Source organism: Anopheles arabiensis, chromosome 3 (assembly GCF_016920715.1).
Source record: "Anopheles arabiensis isolate DONGOLA chromosome 3, AaraD3, whole genome shotgun sequence".
NCBI classification, from domain to species: domain Eukaryota; kingdom Metazoa; phylum Arthropoda; class Insecta; order Diptera; family Culicidae; genus Anopheles; species Anopheles arabiensis.
Genome location: NC_053518.1, coordinates 885,001 through 898,553, shown reverse-complemented (window position 1 = coordinate 898,553; position 13,553 = coordinate 885,001). Strand labels below are relative to the sequence as shown.

The following is a 13,553-nucleotide window of genomic DNA, read 5'->3' as shown; positions in this document are numbered from 1 at the left end:
CACCCTTCGCTCCGTGCATTGGAATGTGACCGAAACCCACCCCACACCAGACATCAAACGGCTGACCGTGATGAAGTGCGATTTGTGCGGTTCCGTCGCGCCCGTCGTCCGGTGCGAGCAGTGCGATCAGAACCTGTTCTGTGTGTCCTGCGACGATCGCTACCACCGACACCCGAAACGCCAAACACACGTCAGAAAGGTAAGGGAAAAGCACCGCGCACCCACAGCAGCGCCTTGCTGTCCAGTGTTGTTACAGTAGAGCTCACTAGCGAGGGAGAAACAAACATCATTCTCACTCACCCCGCTAGCCATTTTGTTGTTGTCGATTCCATCCATACTGCCACAAATGCATGGTTTTCATTAGGAAAGAGTTCCGACCTCATTCCAAAGGCGTGCGATCACTTGATCTTTGCCATTTCGCTCGATAGTTGGCAAGCAAATGCCATCCCGCCATCCTCGTGATCGATTTCCGTCTGGATCGGTTGAAATGTCACCCAGCCGCACCCAGTCCCTGCCCCATGCATGGTGATTCGTTTCGTTTCAATTCCCATCTCACCCCATCCACTTCGATCCACTTCCGCGCCCTGCGCACGGTCAACAGCTCTGTGCACTTCTCCGTTCCACCTTCGATTTTTCTCTTCTTCGCAGCCGATTGAACCGCCCGCGGCGGTTGCGCCACCGACCCCCAGCAGCACGGTCAAGCCTCCGCTGCCACCGAAGGGTGACGCCGGATCGAGCGGGCCGCTGCCGCCGCCGAGAAGGAACAAGCGCCCCGGAAGCTTCCACTTTCCCAGTCCCATGTTTGGCCGCAAGCAGGACCAGCAGGTACGGCGCTGCATAATTTCGTGAGGACGGTTGTTGCCTTGGCCACTTTGACCCACTCTTGTGCTAGGGCAGCCAGATTGAACTCACAGAGAAAGAGCGAGACTAAAGGGAAACTACCACAACTGAACGCACTCTATTAGCTTTGAGATAAATAAGCTCTAATTTTTAACTGCCACACTTATTAAGCACATTTTTTTATAATGTAATAGACAACTCTTTCTCTTATCGATTCCTCATTCAAATATTCTTATGAAACGAGAGACACTCAACGCTTTTAGACCAAATGTACTAATAACCAATGTTTAGCACAAAACCTTGAAATATATACTTGATTTCTTATTGCTTCTTTAAAAACAGCTGCATGTGTTTTCTTTTGCGTTCTTGTTAGAATTCCCTTGCCCTTGCCCCGATAGCTTCTTTAGTTATAGTCAAGCTCTAACATGTAACGCATTTACAAGCGGTTGAAGTGTTTTACTCGGAGAAAAGTACGTTAAATATTCAATACATAATACCCCCTAAAGGATTTTGGTAGTACTAGGGATCTAAGGCTTTAATCCTTCTTATGGGTCCATCTCTTCCCCAAAGACAATCCCCACAACAGTGCCACAAGGGCAGCCGGAGCAGCAGCAGCAAAAACCTCCGCCACCGCCGCCGAGTCCGGCGCTTTCCTTGCGGGAAAAGATGAACTCCCTCAAACGCTTCATACATCCCTCAAACAGGCCCTTACCTGATCCTCCGGAGAATAAAATTCATTGTAAGTCTGTCTAAACGCTTCCGAAAACAGAGCATCAAATAACCCTTTCTCTCGCTTCCCAGCTTCCAACTCATCACTGGACACCGTCTCGAAGCGCTCGCCGTCGATCGGGCCCAACAGATCCGTTTCGAGCACGATGGAAAAGATCCAGAACAATACGGCGGCCACGCTGGACCGCATGACGCTGCTGCAGCAGCGCTACCGGCAGCACCAAGAGGCGATGAAGTCGGATGGAGATCGCAGCAGACGCGCCAGTCTGACGTCCAACACCGACCTGCAGGTATCGTGCCCGATGGGGTTGGGAGCTTTTTGACGCGAAGTCTTCGATTTTTGGCCTTTTGCCTTTTGTCAATGTAGACTCATCTGTGTATGTTTGGTGTGCTCAAAATCATTCGCTTTCGACGTACGATTTGAAACGCACTACGTCACACGAGTTTTCCCCTTTTTCGAATCGAAAGCAAGGGGTGGAAATTCAAACACAACTGTTGCTTTTACTCACCATTCTGCTTTTCATCTGTAACCGTGTCTCGATCTACAGTCATCCGCTACTGAATCGTCAAACAGCTTCCGTAACAAGCCAACAGGTGCTTTTCAGCAGCAGCAGCAGCAGCAGCACCAACAGTCGTCGATGCAACCCTCTCAACAGCTGCAGAACAGATGGCTTAACCCGCCGGTACAGCCCAGAATACGATCTGGCAGTGTTGCTTCCGGCATTAATCTACTGTCCGTCCCGGGGACACCGAACGGACCGGGTTCAGGCTTTGGGCACAATTTCGCCCCACCGGGCAATAGTAATGCACCGTCTGTCTCTCCTATACAGCGCTCGGAGTTTGGCGACACGATGCCTTCGATGCCGAACGGGCCAAGGAGTCTCAGCACGTCTGTGTTCAATCTGCACCAGCCGCCACCACCGCAGCCGAACATGTGGGGCTTCAATCCGTTGCATCAGGTAAGGAGATCTCTTCAAGACTTGTCTTGCCTTTTTTTAGTTACCTTGTACTCTGTTTTATCTTTGACGCAGGCTCAGTCAATGGCACACTTCAATCCGATGCAGTGGAATCAGATGAACGCCTGGATGGGACGTGGATCACAGAACGGTTCCAACATGAGTCTCAACCTACCGCCACAGCATGGCTATCCGCCACAAGATCCTACCGGATATCCACCAGGCTGGACCAACACTTGGAATGGAATGTATCCATACCCCCCAATGGGCATGATGCCAATGATGCCAGGTACGGTAGAATACATTACAATTGCCATAGAACCTTCTCTAATTCCACCATCTTCTCAATCTCCAGGAGTAGCCATGCCACCGCCGCGATCCCGTGCCAACTCACGATCGCGCGCTGCCTCACCAGCGCTGAGCGTCAAGTCGCGCAAGTCCACCATGTCGATGCGCAACCTCAACCGAAACAGTTTCATCGACGATCTTACCGATGACGAAGATTCGGACGACGGGTTCCATCGCTCGCGCGGGCGTGGTGGTGAACGGCGACGCCGTGAGCGTCTCAACTCCACCAGCAGTATGGACTTTGATGAGCCAGAGCCTCCAGCGCAGTCCTTCGTGCGTGCATCGAGCGTGAAGCATTCGCGCTTCAACCGTGATCGCCGTGGTGGAGGATCTTCGGCCCGTTCGCTGATTGATTATCCCGTGTCGAGGAAGGTCACAGCTCCACCAGCTCGGTACGATCGCGAGGAGCTGGTGCGCGATCGTTTCGACAAGCTGTCCGTGTCGTCGGCCCGCAAAGAGCCATCGGATTCCTTCACAAACGATTCCGATCTCGAGCAGGAAGGACGTCGAGTCACCTCCAATCGGTCACGCTCGGGCAACGAGAGTCTCAGCTCACCGCGCAAGATCAACTCCGACTCCATGACGAATGATTCCGATGCCGACTTTGAGCGCAGACGTCAGGCCAAACTGAAGGCGGCTCAGAGCAATCTCGCTGCCGAACGGCGCATCACGTCCGACTCGCACACGAACGACTCCGAGCCGGAACAGGATCGACGAAGACAGCAGAAGAGCAAGCCGGCTCCATTGCCAGCGCCCAAAAAGCCAATCCCAAGCTCCGATTCGGATGGGCGTGAGAAACAGCGCAGAAAGAGTGACACCAAGAAGAGTGACAGTGGAAAGGTTGTCGCAGCCGCGCCCAAGAAGATTCCTTCCGACTCGCACACACCCGATACGGATGGTTCGGACCAGAGGAGACGCTTTGCCTCGAAACAACAGAGACAACGCAAGCACTCAAGCACCGAGTTCATCGCCAACGAGTCCGACAATGAACGGCCGGAAAAGGTCGTCAATGGGCTGCTGGAGTTCCGCACCATATCGCCCACGAAGTCGGACTCAGACGAACAGCGCCATCTGAAAACGGTCGAGATTAAGAACATCATCAACGACACCCGCTCGGAGGTGGAGCCCGATAATGGAGAAGTGCCAGAACAATCACCGCCACCGCCAGCCCTCGTTGCACCGGATCGCGAGTGGGAGTGTGAGTTCTGCACGTACGTCAACGAGCCTGGCGTGAAGATCTGTGCCATCTGCTGCAAAACCGCCACCATCAGTGCGGTGGGTGGTGGTGCCACGAAACAGGACAGTGAGACCCGTTCACCGCCTCCGGATGTAGTGCAGGAAGCGCCGCAAGTTACCGAGGTGAAGCTGCAAATCGTACCGCCCCAGAAGCCCGCCAACGGTAAGCCACCAGGTGAAACGAAGAAGAAAGGTAGGATTCGTAAAATATCTTTTTGGCCCGGCACTAAAGCGAAGTAGTGTTGTCCCTAATTTATCCACACCCTGTATCCCTTGCCCGGTAATAAGCACGCAAGCATCTACGCACCCCAAGCACCTGCATTCAAGCACTTTGTTTTTATTTTTTGTGTTCCAATTTTATGAAAGTTCAATGTAAAAAGATCATTCTAGTATTTCCACTCAAGCCTACTTCAAATGTCTTTAAATGTACGTGATTCTTGTTCGTTACTTCCAAGCCAATCTCCTATCCGTCCAGTAGCGTTTTGCATTTACTTCCCGGTATCTGAGCCACCAGCCGTACCAATACAGTTCAATATTTAGGACCCCGGGCACCCAAAGCCGTCCCACTAGAGTGTAGTAATCGTTTGTGAGTGTTTTTTGTTTCGTTTTCAAAACCCGGTTTTTTCCTGTTAACCAACAAATCGCGTACTCATAATCGAACCCAATCCTAATGTTGTAATTTTGCGCCATATGATATGTTGTGCACAATAATCTCAATAAAGGCCGCACCATTTCTCGTGCAAAAAAAAAACTACTCCAGACACATAGACCCAAGAGTTTCCTACCCGAAATGTGTGTAAGCCCCTTGTTGCCTGTTGCCCACCCCATTTGTTTTGTTGTTGTTGTTGCTCTGTGAGTGTTAATCGGACAGTGTCTTTGCTCGTGTTCTCTCTCGTTCTAGATGTTGACGACGAGATGGACACCGAGATGGACCAGATAGTCGAGGGCGAGGTTGTGTCGAAGTCGTGTAGCGATGATAGTAGTGAAGGGTTGAATCGATCCCTCACTCCCGAGAGGAAACAATCGGTTGAGATACAGCCAAGCTTTGATGCAGATCCTGTCCACGTTGAGAAAAAGGTTGCGAAAGAGAAGGTATCCACGGGTTGTGGTCCTTCGCCGCCAAGGGAAATTGTTGGGGTTGGCCATTCAGCGGCTGGAGGAGAAAGGCCGCGTCATAGGGCTTCTATCGGCACATCACCACCGCCCCAGGATATGTCCACACAGGTAAGTCGATATGATACTTCATCCAATATCCTGTAGCCCCTTTGCTAAACACATCTCTTCTATCACGCACACGCACCAGACATATGATTCATTCGAGCAGGTGCGTCATGAAATTGCCACACAAAGTCAACGCGCTGATAAACCGGCCAATGAAACGGCCCAGGAGCCGAACCTCACGTCTTCAGCACTTTACAAGCGATCGTATTCGCTCGCCACACCGCAACTGCTCGAAGTTGAACGCCCTGCCAGTCGCAACAGCATCTCTAGTGATACGCAGGTATGGCATTGGGGAAGGAAAAAGACATCTGAACGACACCCCTCTAAAATATAAAAAAAACTAACGAATCCCTCTCAAACGCATCTCGTATGATGATTATGCATCGTTGTACATTATCGCGCCACACTTCATTATTTCATCGTTGACAGACGCTTTGTTGATTCGTCTATTTTTGGAACGCATCAGTTCTAGACGCGCATCAAATTTGTTCATCCAATCCCAAAACCCACCACAAAACACACCTCATTAGCAAGACGCTTCCTTATGGTCGTCTCCCCGTTCGTCACGCTGGCTTTTGGCAGTTTGCAGCTACACAACGCAGCACGCCATTCGAACGCACCAAAATAGCACTCCCAACACGCTACTAACACCAAGCGGCACGATTACACACCATTTTCGTCAACTATGCGGTAATGGTGTCCACGGACGGGCTGTCGTTTGACCACTTCCTTGCTTGTTTGCTTGCTCTTGTGGACGATGGATAGATCGCGGCGTCGGTTGTGACGTCATGTTTCGGATTCGTACAAGAATGATGAAGTGGATTTATGCGAACCGTCATCTGTTACATCGAACACGCCCGATCGTGCGTTGATGCTTCCGAAGGGCAGACGTTAGAAATAGGCGCACATTGCATGCGCCACGCGTTAGTGTAGTTTTGAGTGTCGGTGGTTTATTAGCTCGTTTTGGTAAGGGGTTAAGGCGTAATATTTTTCTTTAATTAATTGCATCTAATGAAGTAACCAGTTAATTATAAATCATCATTTGGGTAACTAATAGGTCTACTAAATTTGGATGAAAGGTCCAGTTCCTTGCTCTGTGACACTAAGTTGCTGGTTAAAACGGACTCTTCAATAACTGACAAACCCATTCAATCAACTTCTAGAGCCTACCACCATCACCACACGAACTGAGCCCGCAGCCCGGTCTGCAGAACTCGTCACGGTATCACGCAAATCAGGCACTGAATCAAACGACCACCACCACCACCACCACTCAATCATCCCCATCCCATCGTTACGGCCAGCAACAGCAGCAGGATGAAAGCCTATCCTTCCTGGACCGTGCCATCCATCAGATCATCCAAACAGCCGCTAATCAGACACTCGGTGCTGCTGCTGCCGCTACTGCCTCCGGCCGCGCTGCAGCTGTTCCCGAAGAGAACATGTATCGCACATTTAACGATCTACGCCGCATCGATACGATGACGCAGGCAAAGGTCGTCGGTCCGCAGCCGGCTGGCGGTGGAAATGTGCCACCCAGACAACCAATGGTGACGAGAGTGTGCCGGAGGAGTTGATGTTTCTCAACAGGTTTGGGGGGTATTAATTCATTCTTTTATATGCTCATTTGACAGCAATCGAAAACGATGGACGATCATCAAGATCCTGAAGATATGCCGCAAGGTACAGAGCAACTGACAGAGATGCAAAATGGATCTACATCCAAAGAGGAACCTTCTGAGATGACTCTTCTTCTGCGGGTAACACACATACAATGCTTGTCTGTGTCTTTTTATTAACATGCTACCACGTTTAATCGCACAGGAAGCAGAACACTATCATTTCACAGCCGAAGAGTTGCAGGCAGCGATGAATCATTGTGGCGAAAAGCATCCGGTCCAGTGGCTGCGCAGCAATTGGAACAAACTAATCGAAACGGTTCAAACGTTGGCCACCAAGTACGGGCACGAGAAGCGCGAGAACACCATCGGAACCATTTCGACGGTGGAGGCCCGGGAGGCGCTCAGAATGCACAAGGGCAACATCTGGCGTGCGATCACTGAGTGCATCGAGCAGCGACAGCACAAGTATCGCGAAATCGCCTCGAAGGGTAACTTCACGCGGGAGGACATCGTCACAAGCCTGACGGCCCACCATGGCAATCTTGAGCTGGCGACGATTGAGCTAAGCAAAACGCAGCTCAAACCGTTCCTGATGCGCATCTGGGGTCCACCGAGCGGGGCCGACAACGACAGTGGCAACTTGCTGCTGCAGCAAGCGCTGCAGGAGGATCGAACTGGAATCAGTAAGAACCGATCGCATCGGCTGTAGCGTGGAGGGTAGTGTGGTCCAGTGGTATTAATGCTAGTTTTTTCTTTCCCTTTTCCCGTGTTTTTACTCTGCATTGCGATACCGTCGAAAATGGGGAATTTCCTGTACCTATCCTGTGTGTTTGTGTGTGTGATGCGTGTTACCCTACCCGGCACCTGAATCTCCGGACGTCCTATGATCCCTCTGTGTTGTAATGTAAACCTGATCTTCTTCCTCTGAATCAATTAATGGATCAACCAACTACAAACAGGCAGTGAAATTCAACAGTTTATCAGTGCCCATGTAGAACAGGAGCTGCTTGGTACAGGGCCATCGGAAAAGGTTATGCAACCATCAGAACCCGAGCTACCGAGCGCGATGGAGCAAGCAGACAGAGAAGAAATCGAGCCAGAAATACAACAACTAACTGAACATGAGAACACTAAAGCACCAACTCCATCACTGCCGGAAGAGGATCAGCTTGAAGAGGTATGTGAAGCGCAATCCACCACGACCACTTCCAATACGGAAATATTAAAGGATATTGAGGCACTTATAATGCAAATGGAACGAAAGCAAGAGTCCTCCAACGGTACGGTGCTACGCAACATCCAGCAACTGCTCAGCCAACTCGTCGACGCTGAACCCAACTCTAGGTCCCCGTCGGCCACATCGATACGGTCTCAGGCAAGTGATCAGCGTATCATGAGCAAAAGTCCCATTCCCGTGCGCAATGGCAAGCAACCCAATCATCTGCCCGATCCAAACCGATCCATCGAGGACGATGTACGTGACTTTGTACAAGAGAACATACAGGACATTCTGCCGAACCTGGTGCAACAGGTACGGCAGGAACTGGACGCGGTGAAAGTGAATTTACAGACGAAACCGAAATCATTGGAGGACGACATACGCGAGACGTTGATGAGGGCCGAATACTCTGAGAACGACTACAGCAACATTCATTACTTTCCATTCGATAAGACGCCCGAACCGCCTGTACATTTCCCCGAGCGTCAGCAAACGAGTAAGGTGTCGGTACAGCCATCGGTAGCCAACGAAACGGACGAGTATGCTAATATTCAAAAGTTTCTGGAGCGAGCCATAAGAAACGAGAAAACCACTACCGTGTTTGATCAGATGAAGCGTAGCAACTATCTTATTGATAGCAGCTCCGACGAAGCACGACAAACGGCGGAGTCTACGGATTATTACGATCTGGTATCGATCAACGAGAAATTGATGCATCTGTTCACTTCGAAGGAGTCTCAACCAGTGCAACAACATGAGGTTGCATCAAAGACATCTCATCCAGAGGAAAGTCCATCAACTACGAAAGTTCAGAGCCACGTTCCAACAGCTACAGAAGAAGCTACACGAACTCCGCAAGGTCCAGAAGAGCCAATACCACACGAAAGTCCACAAATGGAAAAGAAAGGCGTTAAGAAACGTCGCGGATCACGTATTCCTGTCAACAAGAACAATTATCTCTACAGGCGTCCAGTGAAAAGCTCTTCCGAAAGTGACTTTGAAGTATTGGCCACAAATGCAAAACAGAATCAATCGTCGATAGCGGCTATAGATCATGTGGAAGAAATGCGACATGTGGTTGAGAATATCGAACGTATCGAGCAGACGATGGACGTGGAAGACGCTCCTGAAGATGAAGATGATCAAGAAGATTTCGAGTTAGTTGATGAGCCAATCTACATAAACCTTCCTCCGAAAAAAGAATCAGAAGCTGAAAATGTGGAACAGCTGGAAGAGGTTGAAGATTCAACTACAATGCCACAACAAGCTTCTCCAGTTGGAGAATCTACCACGTTCGTTGAACCTATTAAGGATCATCATACTGAGTCCGTCATGCATGAGCTTACGCAAGATATCTCAACACCTCAAGAACTTCCACAACAGTCAGTTGAGGCTACGGATGCTGTCAATGAGCCGATTGTGGAAGAACAAAAGCTACAAGACTCTACACCAGCCATATCAAACACGATTCAAGAGCCTCCTATACAACCTGTGGAATCTAATACTGCTGCTGCTTCTATTGCTCATGTTGTTGAAGAACCAAAACCAATTCAGCCACAAGATTCTGCCTCACAAGCTTCAAATGAGGATCAGCAGCAGCCTCTTCCAGCGGCTTCTGCAGAGGAAAACATACAAACTGATGAGCTCCCAATCACCGCTTCAAACGAAACTAATGGTCACGTACAAGAAGAGCCTCAACCAACTGTTATTGCTGAAACACCTGTTGTGGCAAGTGAGACCATAGCTAGCTCCTCTGCTCCGAATGAGTCAACTGAACCACCCACACAAGCTGTCAAATCTGAACCACCCACAAACGGCTCATTGCCGGATAATTCAAACAACATCTCGGAAGCAGATCAGCAAGACGATGTTATAAGCCATAGCTCCAAACTGGCAAACAATCTATCCGAACTTGTGCTAGATACGAAACGGCTCATACAACAAATGAAGGATGAGATCAACTCGGACATTGCAACGTTCAATGAGGACGATGCTGCTTACGAGGAAGATTACTACGAAGATGAATACGAAGACGAATGGGAAGGTGAAGAGGAGGAAGAAGAGTGGGATTCTAACGAGGAGTACGATGTGGACGAGAATGGCGATTTTTATGAGTATGAAGATGATGATGATGATGGATCGGTCATGTTTTCCGAAATGACCATCATTGATTCCGCCAAATCAAGAGATGCTGAGCAACCGCCCAATGAAATGATACCAGTCCAAGAACCTCCACAAATGATCATGCCCATGATCAACATGGCGATCGTAAGAGAAAACGAACGGAACAGTGCGTCCGAGGTGAGCGATCTCCCACTGGACAGTGATTTCAATGATGCTATGAGTGTGATTGAACAGTCAGTAGGCGAGCTACGAAACATGTTGCACTTGACTGAGGAAGCTTTAGGACCGCTGGATCTGGCCAACCCACTGCATCATGCTTCCAGCGTGGAGACGCTACAGAATAGTCCGGAACAGAGTGAAATTAGTGAGATTACACTCGTTCCCGAGTACCATAACACGACGGCAGAGGAATCGAGTGAACCTACGCTCGTGGCAGACGAGAATGTTCCGATGACGATGAAGGATGTGCAAACATTAATGAACGCCAAAGCAGTCATTGGTGGCTTTATAAAAAATGTGCAAAAAATAGAGCAAACGACTGAAGAACAGTTGCAAGATAATGCACTACCGATCGAGGAATCCCCGATAGTGATTTACGATTCTGTGAAGACATCCTCAACAGAAACTACGGATAACAAACCACCATCTGTGATCGAAAGGAATATTTCGAATGGAACGGCAGCAATTTTGGAAGAGCCAGTAGACACAATCGACGAGACAGTTGTGAATGACAGCACCGGAGTAATTCATTCTAATATCAACTCTACAGTTCAAGCAGAGAACTTGGAAGGTGTAGTCCACATTTCAGGTGGTACAGAGGCCAGCCAACCAGCTGCCTCATCACCTCATCAACCGCTGTTATCTGAAGATAATAGCAGCGTTGTTTCCCCCGTTCCATTGTCAAAAGCATCTGTACAAGAACCTGTTCTTACCGACGCCCCAACGACACACGATCAGTTGAGCAATGGTGTAAATGGAAATATAGCTACAAGCAATGAAGCGGGACATGTTACAGAGGTAATCACACAAGAAGGAGGCTTGGGTATTCTGGCTTCCTCCACAAGCCATCCAGACTCACAACCAGTCCAAGCAACGCCCAACTCCCAGAATATTTCAGTGATCAATAATGCAATACCTGAGTACGTTAATGCGGATGCTTTACAATTGATTCACGAGAACGATTCCGGTGCACCTATCCCTGAATACGCTACAGTATTTAAGGCAAGTTCGAAGCTTCAAGAAATCGAGACTACTAATGACTTGACCCAACAGCCACCAGCTTCTATTGGAACAATTCTGAACACAAGCCGTGAACATCCTGCTACAAGCCAGGAAGAAGCAGGTCTTGTAAATGGGACAAATTTGAGGGCAGCGATTACCGAAGATGCTTCAGTACCAGCAACTTCAGAATCGTACTCCGTGGAGCAGCCGTCTGAAGCTACCGTTAACTCACAAGAAGTTTCTGTTGAGTCTGCAATAGATGATCACATCGATCATCCAGCTAGTGAAAGCTTGAAAATGACGAATGACATCACTCCAACTACTCAGCAAAGTATTCAACCAGAATCTACACAAAACCAACAAGGTCCTGGTGATCTTGCAGACACATCGAACAATCCCATCCCCGTGACGGACGGTGACGTTCAATCACTACCACAGCAACCCACCACCACTAACGTCACCACTGAACAACAACCACCAGAACCAAACGCAAATAATTTACCTAATGGAAATGCTGCAGGCGGTCACAGGACACAATCACGTGCCTCCTCTGAGGAGCCTTCATCTAGCTTCGTTGAGATACAACCATCGCAGGTCATCATTCACACACCTCAAACGGAAACGCAACCGCAAGTCGTTCCGCCCGAAGCTCCACCGCGTACCACAAACATCTACCAGAATGTGGACCTTCATCCTTCGGCTTCATCCATCTCCCCCACTGCAACTACCATTACCACCACCTCCACTACCACTACCACCACTACTACCCCCATGAAGAGCCCACCCACTCGATCAAAGTCGAAAGCTCCCAAACTAACCGTTAAAGTTACAAACGCTGCTTCTTCGCAGTCGGAGGATGGTGCCTCACCGACAACACCACCAACTCCCACTGGCCAGAAGGCTAACGCCAAAGCAATCGCTTCCAAAACTAAAACCGAAAGTAAAAAGAAATCCACCAGCACCACATCGTCCCCCACGGCCGATTCCAACGGTCGGCGGCCGTCGGTCACGCGCAAAAAATCGATCGGCGGTGTGTTTGGCCCGGTGCAAACCAACACGGTCAAGAACATGCAGAAAGAGTTCCTCAACAAGGCGAAGGAATCGCCCAAACCGAGCACATCCAAGGTTGCTCCCAAGCCGGCCAAGCTCGTTCAGCCCAAGGCGTTTACCGCTCGCTCATCGACTACACCGACCGCCTCAACCAGCAAGGCATCCACCCCGGCGTCGGAGGATGCGAGCACATCGGCCAGATCCACGCCCGGACTCAACGATGCAAACGAACCACAGCCGGGCAGCTCGCGCGACACGACCTACATGTGCGAGAAGTTGATGAAGAAAAAGTACCGCGAAACGTGCTTCAGCGATGAGTACCAAACGACGGACGATGAGGACGAAAGCCACATGACGGTCACGGAAAGCGAGCGCACCATTATCAAGAGCCTCGTGAAACCGTACGAACCGAACAATGAGCCACCAGAAGTAAGTTGCGTGCGTGTGCTTGGAATTGTTTGTTCTTTTCGTAATCGATCGCCATTATATGTTTTTCCTGCGCGTAGAACTCTGCCTGCTAGGTAAACACGTGGGAACTTGAGTTATGCGTAGAACGATCATCCATCACCTTAAATCTTTGATCGTATTGATTTCCATTCAATCTTAGAGCACCACTTCTTCTGGAGATGCTAATGTCTGTTTCTCTATTTCTTCCAGGTGCAAGCAAAACAGTTGATGGAAGATGGTCTTGTGCAAACGCTCGCCCAAGCAGAGCTTGCGGTGCAGTTGATCGAGTTGCGGTACGCCAAAGACAACGCCATCTGGGCCGCAACGCAGTGTCACACGATCGACGATGCGAAAGATCTGTTGCAAAAGGAGTGCGAGCTTTGTCTGGGTGTATTCCCAATGAACGAGATCATCTCGATGCTCAAATGTACTCACACCTGCTGCTTTGAGTGCGCCAAGGAGTACTTCACGCAGGAGATTACCAACCGCTCCATCACGAACTGTAACTGTCCGTACTGTAAGGAGCCTGATCTAAATGGG

General features: G+C 49.7%; 1 protein-coding gene across 7 annotated transcripts in view; it reads left to right on the top strand.

Moving 5' to 3' along the window:
- The window catches only part of LOC120899979 (E3 ubiquitin-protein ligase lubel), an 18,855-nt gene that overhangs the window by 2,953 nt on the left and 2,349 nt on the right, over positions 1-13,553 (top strand). For 3 of the 7 annotated variants that reach the window (XM_040306395.1, XM_040306392.1, XM_040306393.1), the window contains exons 4-17: positions 51-199; positions 649-825; positions 1,411-1,579; positions 1,642-1,859; positions 2,118-2,528; positions 2,601-2,814; positions 2,881-4,302; positions 5,011-5,333; positions 5,413-5,610; positions 6,494-6,880; positions 6,965-7,090; positions 7,155-7,635; positions 7,912-12,995; positions 13,224-13,553. The exon at positions 13,224-13,553 is cut by the window's right edge and continues 243 nt beyond it. In XM_040306395.1, the coding sequence (XP_040162329.1) occupies positions 51-199; positions 649-825; positions 1,411-1,579; positions 1,642-1,859; positions 2,118-2,528; positions 2,601-2,814; positions 2,881-4,302; positions 5,011-5,333; positions 5,413-5,610; positions 6,494-6,880; positions 6,965-7,090; positions 7,155-7,635; positions 7,912-12,995; positions 13,224-13,553 (9,689 nt within the window). The remainder of the gene's footprint in view (positions 1-50; positions 200-648; positions 826-1,410; positions 1,580-1,641; positions 1,860-2,117; positions 2,529-2,600; positions 2,815-2,880; positions 4,303-5,010; positions 5,334-5,412; positions 5,611-6,493; positions 6,881-6,964; positions 7,091-7,154; positions 7,636-7,911; positions 12,996-13,223) is intronic. The other 4 variants (XM_040306398.1, XM_040306396.1, XM_040306394.1 and 1 more) reach the window with 4 other exon arrangements.